Source organism: Phyllobates terribilis, unplaced genomic scaffold (assembly GCF_046119375.1).
Source record: "Phyllobates terribilis strain yellow unplaced genomic scaffold, ASM4611937v1 Scaffold_659__1_contigs__length_869699, whole genome shotgun sequence".
In the NCBI taxonomy this organism is placed as follows: domain Eukaryota; kingdom Metazoa; phylum Chordata; class Amphibia; order Anura; family Dendrobatidae; genus Phyllobates; species Phyllobates terribilis.
The window spans coordinates 113670-131659 of record NW_027363419.1 but is presented as its reverse complement, the minus strand read 5'-3'; the positions used below and the strand labels follow the sequence as shown (position 1 = coordinate 131659).

Below are 17990 nucleotides of genomic sequence, written 5' to 3'. Positions count from 1 at the left end.
TGTAAAATCAGCATGCGTTTTTACTGCCAAGGACATGCAGAAATGCTGCGGAAAATTTCAGCTTCATTTCTGCACCGTGGACACATAGCCTATCACTGGGCTCTGAGGTTTAGTTGGTGCAGAAAGGGGCAGCAGCAGAAACCCACAATAACAAACACCAAGAGCAGCGGCAGAGAGTCACCGCTGGACCTGTGGAGGGTGAGTAGAGCGCATTTTGCTTGTTTTTTAAATAAACTGCAGCTGGGGAACAGAGGTCTTCCAAATCTGGAATACCCATTTAACCTCTGGAAGCCTCGGGGGTAAACAAATAATTCTCAGAAAATCCTTTTCACCAAAAGTCCTGGCAGCACCCCAGGCAAAAACTATAGTACCCCATTATAATAGTCCGCCCGGCACCACTGGGCTCTGTCCTGCGTCGTATCTCTCAGGCTTTGGCTATAAACAGAAATGACAAAACTATGTCTTTTTTGGAAGCGGAAAATCCAATGAGATTTTCCGGAGGAATTTGCGTTGCTTTTTCTCTTTGTTTTGGGGTTGTTTTCTTGAAGCGTTATTGAAGTATTTTCTCCTTATGGTCTTTTGCAGCCTGTGACAGTGTCGAGTTTGGAGAAGCTTCCATGAGAATCCGCCTCACAGAAGTGACGTTAATTATTATTATTTTTTATTTTGTGCAGTGAGGTTTTTAATGTTTAGTCAGAAAAACTCTCAAAATAATTCACAATATGAACAGCCGTGTGGATATTCCACAGCAATGAATATGAGGAGTAGTCAGAGTATCTGAAGCAGTTTTTTACGTGGATTTTGGAGTGGATCTGACACAATATCCATGTAGAAAACTGTGTGTGAACTTCGCTCAAGGTAGATAATAAAGAGGTTGTCTCCACGTTGATCTTCAGCACCCCGATCCCCATCCTCCCGACTTCTGGTTGCCCGGTTGCCGATGCTGTCCTGCTTGATTGACAGGTCAGACATGTGGCAATGTAGCATTGCTGAACCCAAATGGTGCACCCTCCGATGCTGACACATGAGGCATCTTTACCGCTGCAGCCCCGGAGAGTGCAGGGTACTAAATCCGGGCAGCCTCAAATCAGTGTGTACAAGCTCTATAGAAAACAGCTTGTAAGCGCTGCACTCCTAGCACAGCAGTGGCCGGTAACCTAGGCAACGAGCAGTAAACAAAACTAAAATTCCTCCTCTCCTTGAGAATGAAAAGGATTTTTTAAAAACAAGTAAATCACAAAGCTGCTGCTTTTTATAAACAATTCTTCCCATTGATGAGGTCACTTTTATTGGGCGGCTACTACTAGAGAACAAATGGCGTTTCCACCTGTCATTGACTCCCTTTACATGTGGTAATTAAGCACCAGCAATAACCCCGCGGGTACAGCACATTACGGCCATATACGGAGATGACACGGCCTCTCTGCTCGCTGCCTTGTTACGGTGCACCCCTCCGCTATGCGCTTGGTATGGTCCCGGGTATAAATGCGCACTGCCCCGCGCCCTGGACGCTGTAGTGGCAGCTGTCGGCTGTGAGGTGCAGCAGTCATGGCTTCTTGGAGGTTTCTCAGCTCGTCCGTCGCGCTGTGCCCCGGAGTGCAGGGACCGTGTGCCTCAGCAGACCATGCGTCAGAGCAATGAGCGCTGGAGGTGGGTATGACAGCCATGGTGGACTGTGGCCGCCTCCTGTGTGTGGTGTGAGGACTGCTGTGTATTAAGGCCCTGTCACACATAACGAGATCGCTAGCGAGATCGTTACTACGTCACAGTTTTGAGATCGCTGGAGAGATCGTTCGGGAGCCGTCAAACATGTATAACTTGCCAACGATTTCGGCCGCCCCAGCGATCTAACTAACGATCTCGTTGGTCGCTGGGACGCTGTCACACAGCAGCTATTTCAACGATCCACACTCAACGATACACACTTTGAGGGACTGTACTGTGACAGAAAGGCGTGCATAAAATTACCTTTCCGCGCCCACTCATCTCCGATTGGTGGACGCTACTGCGTTCTGATTGGCGGCCGGGTTTTTAAAAAAGGCGACGTTGGGGCAATTCCGCTCCCTTGTTCCTATCTGCGCTCTGCTTTCGGATCGTAGCAGTGTTCTCCGGGCAAGTTTCGTCCATCTGGGATTTGTTGAAGCCTTGTCAGCGTCCTGATTTTTGGATCCTAGTTGCGTTCTACTGCTGTGATTCCATTCATTTGTGGATTTTCTTCAGCTGTGACTGAACATTGACTTTTGGGTTCTTCAGGCACTGTATCGCTTTGTTTCCACGGTAAGTTATTTTAGTGGATTTTTATCACACTCAATAAGTATACATTTGCTTATACATTGGAGGCCATTTTTAGTCAGCAAATGGTGTGTAGTACTTTTTACTTTGTTTTAAAATGTTTCATGTATGCTCACTGTATTGCTATCCTTTTCAGATGGCTTTCAAAAGTGAAGAGTTTGTGAGGGAAATGATTGACCTGTACCGCTCCCTGCCGTGCCTTTGGCAAATAAAATCAACAGACTACTGCAATAGAGAGAAAAAGAGGGAGGCCTACCAGCAATTGATTACCCTCTTTAAAAGGCATGGCCCCAACGAGAAGGTGGATGAAGAGCTGGTGAAGAGAAAGATCCAGGGTCTACGCACCGTATATAAGAAAGAACTCAACCGGGTGGAGAAATCAAAGAAGTCAGGTACCGGCACAGATGAGGTTTATGTGCCGACATTATGGTATTATGATTTGCTTGCCTTCACCCGTGACCAGGAGCTACCTCGGCGAATGGCGTGTACGATGCGGCCGACCCCGGAAGAAGACCCCGACATACGGACTGACTCCCCTGTTGAAGATGTAAGTACCTTCTTTGCTTCCCTGTAAATAGCATTTATACTTTCAATGTACATGCCATAGTTTAGCCGCCCCTCATATTTGTTTTTTAGTGCACGTGTACCCATGCTGGTCATAACATACCTGCTGGATGTTGTAACCAAATCTTAACTTTAATTTTGTGTTCCCACAGCACCATCGGCAAGATGACGACATCTCGGCTACGGAACGTGGTATGGAGGAGGCGAGTGTTATGTCAAGGAATGAGGAACCTATGGCATCGGTGAATGAAGACCCTATGGCCTCTACAAGTGAAGACCTTGTGCCTCGGCGACAGAGAAAATCAAGGAAAAGAAAGGCCAGCTTGCCGCCATCGCCAGGTCTAGTATCTCTGGCGAACAAGATTCTACTTCTGCAGACCCAGGCCAAGCGGGACAGCTTTGCAACATATGCTGGCGAGAGACTACAGAGGCTGGATGACCGACAGAGGGCGCATGCAGAAAGGGTCATGTTTGAGACTTTAAATAAAGCGGCAGCCGGTGAACTTAATGAAACGTCTACTGTACATACTCTGATTGACCCTGGCCATTTTCAACAACATTCTTGGACCCATAGGCCGGACCCACTTCACAGCACACCAGTGCAGAGGATCCGGCGTCCACAAAGCCTTGCCCCCCCCCCACAGTATCCCATGTGTTCTGATTCTTTTGTTTCCCCCAGGCACGGATACACAAATACAGGTAATCGATATGAAGAACTGTAGTGATGTTTCATTTCAATTTTTTTTTATCATTTTGTAAATATTGTTAATTTAATACTTATTTAAATTGTTAAAATTGTTTATATTTTTGTTTGTTTATAAAAAAAAGTTTTATTGTCCTCTTTTTTAACTTTACCCCTGCCCTCTGATCTCACCCTGATTGAAATAAAAATGTTTTTTGGTTGCCTTATTTTCTGCTTTACCTCTTCCCGAGGGTGGGACCCCTCACCCCTGCCCTCCGATCCCTTCCCAATCTCCGTTCCCTCCCCTCCATTCTCTACCGTCTATTCCCATCCCTGCTCTCCGCTGGTGATCACCTCCTCCCCTTCTCCTCCTCCGGCTCCAGGCTTTATCACCTGTCTTCTGTCTTCTCCCTGTGTCCTCTGGTCTTCTTCACAGCTGGTTTTCTTCCCCTCCTCTTCCTACTTCCCTTCTTTTAGTCTTTGGGGTCATAGTCATGGTGCACGGTATGGCAATGATCTGCCATACCATGCACCATGAGTCTGACTCAGATTATAGGTTGTATATACTAGATTCTTGATAGGGCGTTGATCCAGGGAACTAGTCTGATTGCCGTATGTGGAGTCAGGAAGGAATTTTTTTTCCCAAAACGGAGCATGGTTTTTTTTTTCCTTCCTCTGGATCAACATGTTAGGTCTTCCTTATAGTTTTCATACTATGTTCCTATTCTTTCCTCTTCTCTCTTCTTCTTGAATTAGCTGGCATCTGTGAAAGCCGACTTCAGACGGCTTTCCTGCCCCCACACAACTTCAGCTAATAATATCAATAAGTAGGCGGCAATGAAAGCCGACTTCAGACGGCTTTCCTGCCCCTACACTACTTCAGCTGATAACATCAATTAGTAGACAGCTATTAAAGCCGACTTCAGACGGCTTTCCTGCCCCCACACAACTTCAGCTGATAATATCAATAAGTAGGCGGCAATGAAAGCCGACTTCAGACGGCTTTCCTGCCCCTACACTACTTCAGCTGATAACATCAATTAGTAGACAGCTATTAACGCCGACTTCAGACGGCTTTCATGCCCCCACACAACTTTAGCTGATAACATCAATTTGCAGGCGGCTATTAAAGCCGACTTCAGACGGCTTTCCTGCCCCCACACAACTTCAGCTGATAACATCAATAAGTAGGCGGCAATGAAAGCCTACTTCAGACTGCTTTCCTGCCCCTACACAACTTCAGCTGATAACATCAATAAGCAGGAGGGTGTGAAAGCCGACTTTGGAGTGGGCTTTACTGCCCCTGCACTGCTTGTTAGGCAGTATCACACAGGATAGGATTAGATACACAACCCGTCAGGCAGTATCACACAGGATAGGATTAGATACACAACCCGTCAGGCAGTATCACACAGGATAGGATTAGATACACAACTCTTTAGGCAGTATCACACAGGATCGGATTAGATACACAACCTGTCAGGCAGTATCACACAGGATAGGATTAGATACACAACTCTTTAGGCAGTATCACACAGGATAGGATTAGATACACAACCCGTCAGGCAGTATCACACAGGATAGGATTAGATACACAACTCTTTAGGCAGTATCACACAGGATAGGATTAGATACACAACCCGTCAGGCAGTATCACACAGGATAGGATTAGATACACAACTCTTTAGGCAGTATCACACAGGATAGGATTAGATACACAACCTGTCAGGCAGTATCACACAGGATAGTATTAGATACACAACCCGTCAGGCAGTATCACACAGGATAGGATTAGATACACAACCCGTCAGGCAGTATCACACAGGATAGGATTAGATACACAACCCTTTAGGCAGTATCACACAGGATAGGATTAGATACACAACCCGTCAGGCAGTATCACACAGGATAGGATTAGATACACAACTCTTTAGGCAGTATCACACAGGATAGGATTAGATACACAACCCGTCAGGCAGTATCACACAGGATAGGATTAGATACACAACTCTTTAGGCAGTATCACACAGGATAGGATTAGATACACAACCTGTCAGGCAGTATCACACAGGATAGGATTAGATACACAACCCGTCAGGCAGTATCACACAGGATAGGATTAGATACACAACCCGTCAGGCAGTATCACACAGGATAGGATTAGATGTAACAAAGTGTAGACAATAGTGGATATAAACTAATTTTTTTTTATAAAAATATAAAAAATATAACCAACCAAATAATATCAACTACATAACAAAAAAGAATTTATTGGCTGCCGTGACGGTCATGGGCTGCCACAAATCTTGCCAGCATCACTCCGTGCTGGTGGATCTCTTCACTCAGTCTCCGTTGTGACGCCAGGAGATCTTGTAGTGTTGGGATTTCTACGGAGGTAATAGTTAAACTTAAAAGTCCAATAATTCTGTACATTCATCAAATTAAGGCTATGTGCCCACGATGCACCACACCCGGGTACCATCCACACATTAGAACGCGCTAATTACGCAAGTACAGATGCAGTATTGCGGAATTGGCGCATTATAATGCAAGTCAATGGCGGCGCAAAAAAACCACCTTATGCAAAATAATTGGTAGTGCTGCGTTTTTTTCCGCAATGATAATGTGCAGCGGAAATTTCCGCAGCATGTGCACAGCACATGCGGATTATCATTGGGGAACATGGCAGACCTTCTACCATGCGCTTTTAATGCGTTTCCACAGCAGCAAAAACGCTGCAGAAACACCTTAAAAAACGCATCGTGGGCACACAGCCTATCAGGTACATGTTTGGTATTTAACACTTACGGTTTTCAGGTTGCTCGGATGATGACGAGCTTAAGGACCACCCGGATCCCCTGGCACCACCGGCTAGAGAAAGACACAACACTTAATAGTACATGACAGCCCTAAACTTTCCAAGTTGTATGGACCGTATTTTATGTCAAAGCATTACCGAAAGATGAAGCTGCACCTATATCACGGAGTGATGCTGGCGAGCTGGCAGAGGAATGCTGCTGGGGCTCCAAGGCTGGAGGTGACTCCCTTGGGGGCTCTGGGGCTGCAGGTGCTGGAAAACAAATAACATTAGATACCTAAGGTGATTGCAGTTGTAACTAATGTGCTGCCATGTATTGTGTTAACATATTTTAAAACCACTCACCACTGCGGGGCAGGGACCGTGACCGGATGCTGACGATTCGGTCGGCAGACCTATATTTCAGGTCCGCCAGCTTTTTACGGATTTGGGTAGCAGAGCGCTGCACCCCAAATCTCCGGACCAGGCCCCGACCGATCCTCTGCAGCACCGCCTGCTTATGGAGCACTGGATGCTCAGAGTGCACATGGCACTCATAATCCAGTGCATCCAGGTGCTCCACAAGGTAGCACACCTCAGCATCACCCCAAGGAGATGCCCTGACCCTGGATGCCATAATGCTCTTAATAAGCTAGGCCGCAACTACGTCGTTAGACTCGCCCACGACGCATGAACGTCGGTAACCACGCCCACGACGCATGAACGTCGCCAATAAACCCGCGGTTTATTAGAGAACCCTATTGTGACTTGAATTATTAGCGTGTCGGACTAGAGACGCTGTATTGATAATGCGACATCTGTAGAACGCAGCAGTGTCTCTATTGTGACGGTCACACAGGAACACTGGTGTTTAGGTGGTTTTATGTAGAAATATGTATCTATATTTTTATGTCGGTATGCATACTTCTGTGTCTGTGAGTATGTGTGTGTATAGCTGGTTATCTGTATATAAGTGTGGATATGGGTGTAGATTTTTATGTATCTGAATATGTATGTGTATATGGATGTGTATATGGATGTATACATACGAGTACAACAGTGGCGTACCGCCATTGGTGGCAGGCCACATAACTGCTATGGGGCCCGTGGCCGTAGGGGGCCCGTGAGCCAGCGGACCCCATAGCAGTCTCCCCCATTCTGTACCCCACGCTCCTCTGTTTGATTGCCGCCACCGCCCACTGCCACTGTGTTCAGACATGGCCAACACCTTTAATTGTGCTTGAGTGGGCCCTGCTGCGGCATTACTACAAGGCACAGCCGCACAACACACTACACGCAGCCATTACTGAGTACAGTGCCGGTGGGTGGCGGTTAATCAAACAGCGGCGCGGCAACGCTGCTACGATGCACCACGCTGTGTCAGACAGTGGAGCTGCCAGCTGCTGTCGTGATGAGAGAGACGCGCTGCAGAGACTGAAGCAGCGGGGAATACGGAGTGGTAAGTATGTATTTATATATTTTTGTAAATCAGTCAGTACTGATAATACTGGAGGACTGGGGCTGCCTTTTACCCTATGGGGGGCTGCATTATACTGTGTGCTCTCCCATCCTGGTATACAGGGCTGCGGAGTCGATAAGCCAAACCGACTCCTCAATTTCCATTACTCCGACTCCACCTCCCTCATACATGGCTCATGTGATACATTAGGGTCATTACACTGTGCATGTGGAGGCTAAAAAGGAGGAAGTCACCATCGGGGTATCATACTGTGTTAAGGGGGACACTTTTGTTGGCATCACATTTTTATGGGGCTATGAAAGAGTAATTTAGGAGTTCAGAAAGGAAGAAAGGCTGGAAGGTTGTGGGATCTGCTCTTCTGTGTCCCCAACAATTATTTCCTTTTTTTTTTTTTTTTTTTTTTTTTGTGGGGGGGTCCCAATTATAACTTCTGCTATGAGCTCCCATGATTCCTATGTCCGCCCCTGGAGTACACGTATGTGTATACGGGCCCTTACTATTGAAACAATGATAAACAAATCTTTTGCAAAGTTAAACACAGTTTATTACACAAATCAATACAAAACTGAAAGTAGTGTATAATTGTCAGTAGTTGCCCACTATAAGTTCTGATGTTGCCAAGTAACAGCACCAGGACCGTTAAAATACTGGCAGTAGTTGTCGCGGCTGGTCTTCGCATCCTGGGTGTTTCTGCCATATCCCACTGGTTGAAGGCCTGCAATTGCAGGATCGTTTGAACGCCATTCACCGAGCTCCACTTCCCCATTGGCTAGGTCCACAGAGTCCACGAAGCCAGGCGGACAGTACGTAATTGCATCACGTCGACGAAGAAAGTTGTGAAGTGTGCAACAGGCCAAAACAACAGAGTCTATTGATGTAAGCTTCATGTTAATTGGCGTGTGAAAAACTCTGAAGCGGTTGGCCATGATACCGAAGGCATTTTCGACAACACGACGTGCCCTTGACAAACGATAATTGAAAATTCTTCTTTCCTGGGTAAGACTTTTTTGGGGGAACGGTTTAATAAGATTGGGATGAAGTGGGAAGGCTTCATCGCCGACAAAAACAAAATTAAGGTTACCTGTAGTCTTTGAGTTGGGAGGCAAGTGTAGGTCACACTTGTCCAATCGCTCTCCAAAAAGTGTGTGCTCTAAAACACCACCATCAGAAACCCTGCCGTTCATGCCAACATCTACATTTATAAATTCGTAATTGGCATTAACAAGGGCCATCATGATGATGCTGAAATAGCCCTTATAATTATAAAAATAGGATCCGCTATTTGGTGGCTGAGTGATTCGGACATGTTTCCCGTCCAAAGCCCCACCACAGTTAGGGAACTGCCACAGCTGCTCAAAATCAGAGGCAATCTTTTTCCATTCCTCCTCCGTGTTGGGAAACTGTATGTAACTACGTAGACTGTGGTAAATTGCATTACATGTCTCCGGGATTAGAACACTGAGCATGGGCCTTGAAATGGCTGCAGAAAAATGCAAGTCTTGGAGTGAGCGTCCGGTGGCCAGGAATCTCAGTGTGACTGCCAATCTTTCATCTGCCGGAATGGCAGCACGCATCGCTGTATCCTTCCGTTGAATACGTGGCGTAACTCGTTCCAATAACTCTTTAAAAGATTCCTCTGACATCCTCAGATAGTTGCGGAAATCATGAGGATTCTTCTCCTGAAGCTCTCTTACAAGTTGCATGTGGGACAATTCAGACCTCTTCTGCAGCCACTCTCTGGTCCACATGCGACGCTTTCGTTTGGAACGCCTCTGTAGCTCTCGTGCCTCATCTTGACGCCGAGCTTCCTCAACCAGCAATGCAGCAACCACAATAGCACACTGCCCGTCGTCCATGATGTGCAAACTGCAAACATAACATGAAAAGATGAGAACACTTTCAACAAAACAATTAACAGAAGTATTGAAACTGTATATAAAAAATATCATGGAAAACCATATTCCATTCTGTTAGTGAGCATGACAGAAAATGCGCTGTGTGGGTGCATGTGCATGAGACCCCTAAAATATCTGCCCATGCAAAAGCATACATATATATATATACAAATAGAAGCCAAGCCCTCCCTCCCTGAAAAGCAAAGATAACAGATAATTAGTAAATGTGTGATAAAAGATTAAAAAATGGAAACGCATCTGAGACCTCAAACAATACCTACCTTACTAAAGATGTCTGATATGTTCAAAGCGGAGTCACAGCTGGAGAACGCTGCAATGATCCGCAAAAATCAGCACTAGTCCAATGAACGGATATTAGCAGCCCGGAGAACTCTGGTAGGATCTGCAATAAGCACGAGGTCAGAAACAAAGGACGGAATCGCTATTCTGTTGCCTTCTTTATGCGCGTCCGGAAATGAGAACGCCGTAGCGACCACCAATCGGGGACGAGGGGCGCGGAATAGTCCAATTTATACACGCCTACGTGTCTCAGTTCTGAATCGCTGGACGAGGTCGTTGGCTAGGTGTCAAATACAGCGATGCACACTGCCCAGCGGGAGTGCAACGACCCAGGAATGGTCCAGGGAGCTTTGTAACGATCAACGATCTCGCAGCAGGGGCCTGATCGTTGCTACCTGTCAAACGTAGCGAGATCGCTAGCGATGTCGCTGTTGCGTCACAAAACCCGTGACGTATCAACGATCTCGCTAGCGATCTCGTTATGTGTGACAGGGCCTTTACTAGGTGTGAGGCTGGAGTGTGCGGTGTCCCCTGTGAAGGGCATAGGACGGGACAGTGTATGTGACTTTGCAGCAGTGTAGTAATGTGCGCCGCCCATCAGCACGTACTCACTGCTCCAGTGACAGCAGGTGACACCCAGGACTGTGACCTTGTGCACGGGGTCTGCCAAGCCCCTGCACAGGTTACACTTCCACTACTGTACCCTCTGTACAGACTGAATTGTCACACAGCTCTGCTGGCTATTGTCCTCTGTTATCAGCCACTTTCAGGTCACTTTGTTTTTTCTTTGTAGTATTCTTGCTATGATCTGTCCTTTTTGTGTCTTTTCTGTTTAGGTATCCCCACTGATGAGGAGTAGGCGACGGGCCTGGAGAGGAAGGTCCTGAACGCTTTGAAGAAGGGAGAGGTATATGACCTAATGAAGATAATTAAGACTGAAATGTACAACTGGGGATGCTAGAGTGCTACTCCCCTCCATTAGAGTGCTACTCCCCTCCATTAGAGTGCTACTCCCCTCCATTAGAGTGCTACTCCCCTCCATTAGAGTGCGTCTAGGACCAGGCTGAGCCATGTTCACACACTTATATCTTACTCCTTGTGTTTACTGTTTGTTTTTGTTTTTTTTACAATTTTCTTGTATTGTGCCAAGTAGTGGACAAACCCTCCTTACTATATCCCTCAGTGTAAAATGGAAACAAACTCCCCTCCTGTGCGGGTGCCATTCTAGCAATGTGAGTGCTGGGTCTCCCTGGTCTCCCATGATATTTGTATACCGTGTGAGTGCTGCAGCCAGTCTGCTGCTAATGGGCCACTGTTCTCACACTTTCCTCTGATGTCCAAAGTTCATCTCCAGGAAGTGTGAGCGAAGCAGCCTGTTAGCGGCTGCTGATTATTCCATATGGGACCGGGAGACCTATTGCTGACACTGTTGGAACGACGCTGGTGTGAAACTGGAGTTTGTTTTATACCGGGTAATACAGCCTTTAAGAAAGGGGTTGTCAAGTCTTTGACAAACCTTTTAATATCCTTGTGTGTTTAGAGGAACAAACATTGGCTTTGCCCACTTCTCAAAGTTGTCTAAGCTGGCTGGGACACACATGTGTCAAGAAACTATTTGCTTTCAGCAACAAAAAGTTGTGCAAAAATGTAGCGAGATTCCAGGTTTTACAGTAGAAACCTGGTGACACTTGATGAGTCTGGGACAAAGTGAAACTGGCTGAAGAGGGGTCCCCGTCTTCAGATGCATCTGTAGGTCTTGTGCTTGTGATGTAAAGTTTGGGTCCTGGTGACATCCCCTATACTTTATTGGTGTAGCTGCTAGTCACACCCCGGTGTATATGGGGCATTATTAGTGACCTGCTAGACAGTCTAGCCACAGGGAACACACATCTGGTCACTTCTGTGTTCTGTAGTCATGCTTCCCAGGTCCTATTTCTTCGCGCTTTTTTATTTAATCCCTTATATAGCGCCTTTAATTCCGAAGCACTTTACCGACATTATCACTGACCCCATTGGGGCTCATAATCTAAATTCTCTATCAGTATGTCTTTGAAGTTTGGGAGTAAATTAGATGAAACCCACGCAAACACAGGGAGAACATACAAACTCCTTGCAGATGTTGTCCTTGGTGGGATTTGAAGCCAGGACCCTATTACAGAGTGGGGAACTAGGAGAAACTGGATACTTTTTCCAGCGTATAAAACAGGATGGGATATGTAGTCTAGGAATGATGGCCGTATCCACAAATAGGCATGAGAAGAATTTTTTTATTATTATTATTTATTTATTTTACTATGACCTAAAAACTAACAGGCAGGTAGTTGCTAACTGTCTGTCTGTGCCTGGTGTCTGTCTCTGCCAGCACAGAGCGGTCAGACTGCTCCTGCTGGCGATTCAGCGGCTTCCACGGACGTCTTGTCAACAGAGCAGCTTCTTCTCTTCTGCTCTGTTGACAGCCAGCTTCCTTTTCCCAAAGTAAAAATAAAATGGCCCTGGACAACCCATTTAATGATACTTTGGCAGCATCGTTTAATAACGTTGTTCTACCTTGCTTCTCACTGTGAAGGACTCCAAACATCTGTCATGTGGCAACAACTCAAGGGGTAATGCCACCAGATTACTTTTTTTACGTTCTTTCTCATGCACCCTCTCCACAGGTCCTCAGTGCATATGGATGTCATAAAGCAGAATGGGGTGCTAACCATGTACCCATCACTTTAGACATCATAGTGGGGAGGAAGGGTTTCTCCTGCTGTTGACATACCTGGCCTCCATTACATTGATCACTGCTGGCAGGAGTATTATAATAAGTTTGTCCTACGACAGCTTCTTTCCAGACCTTATTATAAGATGGTGGTCTTGCTTCAACACACGGTAAATAGTGCAGGTCTGAGATTAGGCAATGTACTGTATAGCTGTGCATGGGATATATTGTGCTGATTTCAGTGGATCAACCATGTAAGTACAGCAGTGCCTATCATGAGTTTCAGGCCTTGTTCCAGTTATTCCTTTGTTTCCAGGAGAAGTAAAGCAAATGACCGACCTCTTATACAAATGTGGATAAAGGTCAAAGTCCATAATGAGTCCTTTGCAGGAATCTCTCAGTGTATCTGGATTCATGACAAGACATTGCTAAATTATTTTGTTCAGTGTCTTTAAATAAACGTTTGTGTTCTTTACATATACAGGTGCATCTCACAAAATTAGAATATCATCAAAAATTTAATTTATTTCAGTTCTTCAATACAAAAGCTGAAACTGATATTATAGTCATTACAAACATAGTGATCTATTTCAAGTGTTTATTTCTTTTAATGTTGATGATTATGGCTTACAGCCAATGAAAACACAAAACTCATTATCTCAGTAAAGTAGAATAATTAACAAAAAACACCTGCAAAAGCTTCCTAAGCGTTTAAAAGGGTCCCTTAGTCTGTTTCAGTAGGCTCCACAATCATAGGGAAGACAGCTTACTTGACAGATGTCCAGAAGGCAGTCACTGACACAATCCACAAGGAGGATAAGCCACGAAAGGTCATTGCTAAAGAATCTGGCTGTTCAGAGTGCTGAATCCAAGCATATTAATGGAAAGTTGAGTGGAACGAAAGTGTGGTAGAAAAAGGTGCACAAGCAATCTGGATAACCGCAGCCTTGAAAGGCTTATTAACAAAAGGCCGTTCAAAAATTTTGGGGAGACTCACAAGGAGTGGACGGCTGCTGGAGTCATTGCTTCAAGAGCCACCACACACAGACGTATCCAGGACATGGGCTACAAGTGTCGCATTCCTTGTGTCAAGCCACTCATGACCAATAGACAACGCCAGAAGCGTCTTACCTGGGCCAAGGAGAAAAAGACCTGGATTGTAGCTCAGTGGTCCAAGGTGGTGTTTTCAGATGAAAGTAAATTTTGCATTTCATTTGGAAATCAAGGTCCCAGAGTCTGAAGGAAGAGTGGAGAGGCCACAATCCAAGCTGCTTGAGGTCTAGTGTGAAGTTTCCACAATCAGTGATGGTTTGGGGAGCCATGTCATCTGTTCGTGTAGGGCCACTGTCTTTTATCAAGACCAAGGTCAGCGCAGCCGTCTACCAGGAAACTTTATTGCACTTCATGCTTCCCTCTGCTAATAAGATTTTTGGAGATGGAAATTTCATTCTCCTGCAGGACTTGGTACTTCTGGCAGTGTGGACAGGTGCCAATACCTGGTTTACAAACAGTATCACTATGCTTGATTGGCCCGCAAACTCGCCTGACCTTAACCCCATAGATTCTCTATGGGGTATTGTCAAGAGGAAACATTTTTCAAGCTGTTATAAAGTATTCTAATTTACTGAGATAATGACTTTTGTGATTTCTTTGGCTGTAAGCCATAATCATCAACATTAACAGAAATCAACACTTGAAATAGATCACTGTTTGTAATGACTCTATATAATGAGTTTCACTTTTTGTATTGAAGAACTGAAATAAATACATTTTTTGATATTCTAATTCAGTGAGATGCACCTGTAAGTGGTATAACACTTACAACTCATTTTGTCTTTTTAAGGATCCTTTTAATGTCCTCAAGCCAAAATCCTATGCAGGAACCAAAGAGAATCCACACATTGTGCCACCAGTCAATAAGCAGAGACTTGTGGGCTGCATATGTAAGTTTCTTTGCTACACGTTTCATTTCAGTGTAAAACTTATAGAAAGGGTGATTAACCCCTGAAAGCTGTACAGATTTGTCATGAGCACATGTCACTTTGGGCTGTGTGCCAGATATGTACACCATGCCAATTAACCCATCAGATACCACAGTCAATCACAACAGCAGCATCTAAGTGGTTAAAAGGGAGAATACTCACTCTTTAACACTATCTGCTCATCGCGATTGTAATCGTGGGTGCCAATAGTTTGCATTGCACCCTGAGGTCATCAGATGACCTCGGGGTACAGTGGCCTGTTGGACCCTCTTTATGGCAGTGTCTAACAGACTGAGTCAGTGAAAATCTAACAGGTCTCATGCACTGTATTGTGAGTACTACGTGAGTACTGCAGTGTATGGGACCAGGAATTGGTGAGAAATGTTCATGTTCCACAGTGGTACTAGGTTAAAGTAAAAGGATTAAATAAAGTATAATTACTCTTAACTTTCCCACAATGAAAAATCCCCCACCTAGCTCTTGTGGTAAATAAGTTTCAGCTTCTAGAATATGGCGATGCAAAAACAAATTAATGTTTGTAAAATATTGTTTTTAGTGTGCAGAAGTAGCAAAGCATAAAGAGCTAAAACTGGTATCCTTATAATCATACTGAACCAAACAATAAATCATTCTTACTACTAATAGCTTTTACCACACAGTGAACCACATAAAAATATATAAAACCAATAACTGAATTGCTGTTCTTTGTTTTTTTGTTCATCCTGCATCTGTGTAAAAAATGATCAAAAGAATGTTCTGTATCCCAAAATGGTACTTAAAAAAGGATCAAACTCCTCCTGCAAAAATAAGCTCTCGTACAGCTCTTGGCCAGATAAGTTGTTGCTCTCAGAATGTAGACCAAAATTTTTTTTTTTATAAATCTGACATCGCTGTAAATGTATTGAACAGAATAATAAAGCAGTCTTATCACTTATACCACACGAAAATTGCGTAAAATTTAAAAACTATTTTACTGCTGTTTTTGTTCATTCTGATTCCCAATAATCTGAATAAGGCTCGGTTCACATTTATCCTGCGCTCTCCACTGAGCACTTGCGTCTGGGTTTCAGTGTAAATTCCCCAAAAAATGTGATTCAGATAGAACCCCCAACTGAACCACTCGCTATAATGAGGCAGGTGGTCACTTTGGACTCCATCTGGACTGTGTTCCACCAAAGTCCCATCAGTTTAGGTGTCTTTTTAGCGCACAAGTGTGGGTGACCACTGTTCTGTGCATGTCTCAAGATGGATACCACCGGAACAGATGCCAAACTGAGTCCAAAGTGTCTCCACCTGCCTCATTATGGAGAGCGGTTGCATTGGGGGGTTTCATCTAAATCACATTTTTGTAGGATTTACACGGAAACTCCAGCGTAAGTGCTTAGTGTAGAACACAATAATATGATCCCAGCCTTCTATTGAAAACAAGGGATGTCCCCCAAAATATTACCAATAAAACACTAACTTAGACCTGAGTGGAGTTTTGTGCAGGATATCTGTCACTGGAAACATAGGGGGTCCCACATTACTGGTAGAACAAAGACTCTTGAAAAGCGACGGATCCCAACCCATCAAATAAAATCCAGTGAAATCTGTGCTTCCAAATTCCCCTCCTTCTGAGCCCCCCTATGCCTAAACCACAGTAAGCGGCCACATGTTTGGCATTATTGTAGCTGGGAGAGTGCACTTAACAATTTACGGGGTGTATGTCTCCATAAGCTCAAGCTGGGCACAATATATGGGGCTACTACACTGTATGGGGGCACAATGTATGGGCATTTAAGTGGCAGATTTGCAATTCTCAAGGGGAAAAAAGCCTGGCGTGTATGTTGCAAAGCAAACTCCTGTGGGCCAAAATAGTTACTGCAGCTGTAGATGAATTCATTGAAAGGTGCAATTTCTAAAATGGGGTCATTTTGTGCGTTTTTCTATTGACACCTTCGGGGTTCCGCAAATGTCACCTGCAAAACTTGTGCACCAAATAGCGTTCCTTCCTTCTCAGCCCTGACGTGTGGCCTAACAGTAACTTCTGATGACATATGGGGCATTGCTGCATTTGGGAGAAATTGCTCAATAAATTATGGGGTCCAGTTTCACCTAATAACCCTTGTGTAAATGACAAACTTTCAGCTAATAAAAAATGTACAGTTCTACCACTAAAATGTTAGTTCCATGTCCCCATATCGCAAAATTCTGTGAGGCACCTGTGGGTTCAAAATACTCACTACACCCCTAGATGAATTCCTTAGGCAGTGGAGTTTCCAATATGGGGTCACCGGGGGGGTGTTCTGGCATTTCAGGGGCTTGGCTAATGGAGTCCACAATCTATTAAAACAAAGTCTGCGTTTTAAAAGCCAAGTAGCGCTCCTTCCCATCCGATCCCTCCGTGTGCTCAAATAGCAGTTTACACCCCCATATGGGGTACTACCACGTTTAGATATACTGGTCATACACACATCTAGAATAATGTACAAGACCATAAACTCACAGAAATCCGCTCAAAGGGATTGAATCTAGAAAACTGGTATAAAATACAAAAAAATATACTGTATAATTCCAATGGCCCTGCAATCACTCTTTACCTATTTATAGAAGTCCATATATTCCAGCCGCCTAAGCAATGCCTGTTCAGGTTCAGATAGTTGTGTATATTGTTGTTGAAAGTTCTAAGAGAAAATGCCATTATTTTTTAAAATGGTGGATATTGCAGCAGCATGATGAAGTCTGGCACCAATGTGAATTTTAAAGGACTCAGTTTGTAGTTGTACAATAAATTCAAGCACTGAAACATAACCTTTTATCATTTTCTTTCTTCCAGGTGAAGAAGATAATTCTCAAGTTATCTGGTTCTGGGCCCATGATGGGCAGGTAAATCGCTGCCCACAGTGTGGCTCTCACTACAAGGTTGTCCTTTATGAGCTTCCACACTGAAGAGGACTTGTATTACTATTGACAGCCATATGTTAAAAAGTTAAAAAATCTTTTATTAAATACTTGATATATTGTAATGTGTTTTATTTTCATTAGCATTGGTCGTGCATACAGAACAATACTTAAAAAAGCTAACGTTCTCCCATCCTTTGAATTGGAGTTGACAAAGGTCTGTAAGAATTTGGCAGTTTGGATGGGCAAGATGCGTTCTGTGGTCTGGATCTCCACTCTGGCTTCCACTAGTGGCTTCTGCAGGATAAATTATAGGAGTGGTTCGAAACTAATAAGGATTTTAATCCTAAATGTCTTTCTATTGTACTAATCTAATCGCTCTTCTAATTGACTTTAAGAAGTCACTGCTGT

The 17990-nt window shown here is 44.4% G+C and overlaps 1 protein-coding gene and 1 pseudogene across 1 annotated transcript in view; both read left to right on the top strand.

Annotated features, from left to right (window-relative positions):
• LOC141235417 (uncharacterized) overlaps positions 1–3578 on the top strand; it is a 50438-nt gene extending 46860 nt beyond the window's left edge. The window contains exons 3-4 of the mRNA XM_073668103.1: positions 2429–2839; positions 3009–3578. Coding sequence (XP_073524204.1) covers positions 2429–2839; positions 3009–3578 — 981 coding nt within the window. The remainder of the gene's footprint in view (positions 1–2428; positions 2840–3008) is intronic.
• LOC141235423 (cytochrome c oxidase subunit 5B, mitochondrial-like) lies at positions 1549–17704 on the top strand (annotated as a pseudogene).
• Positions 17705–17990: the final 286 nt, after the last annotated feature.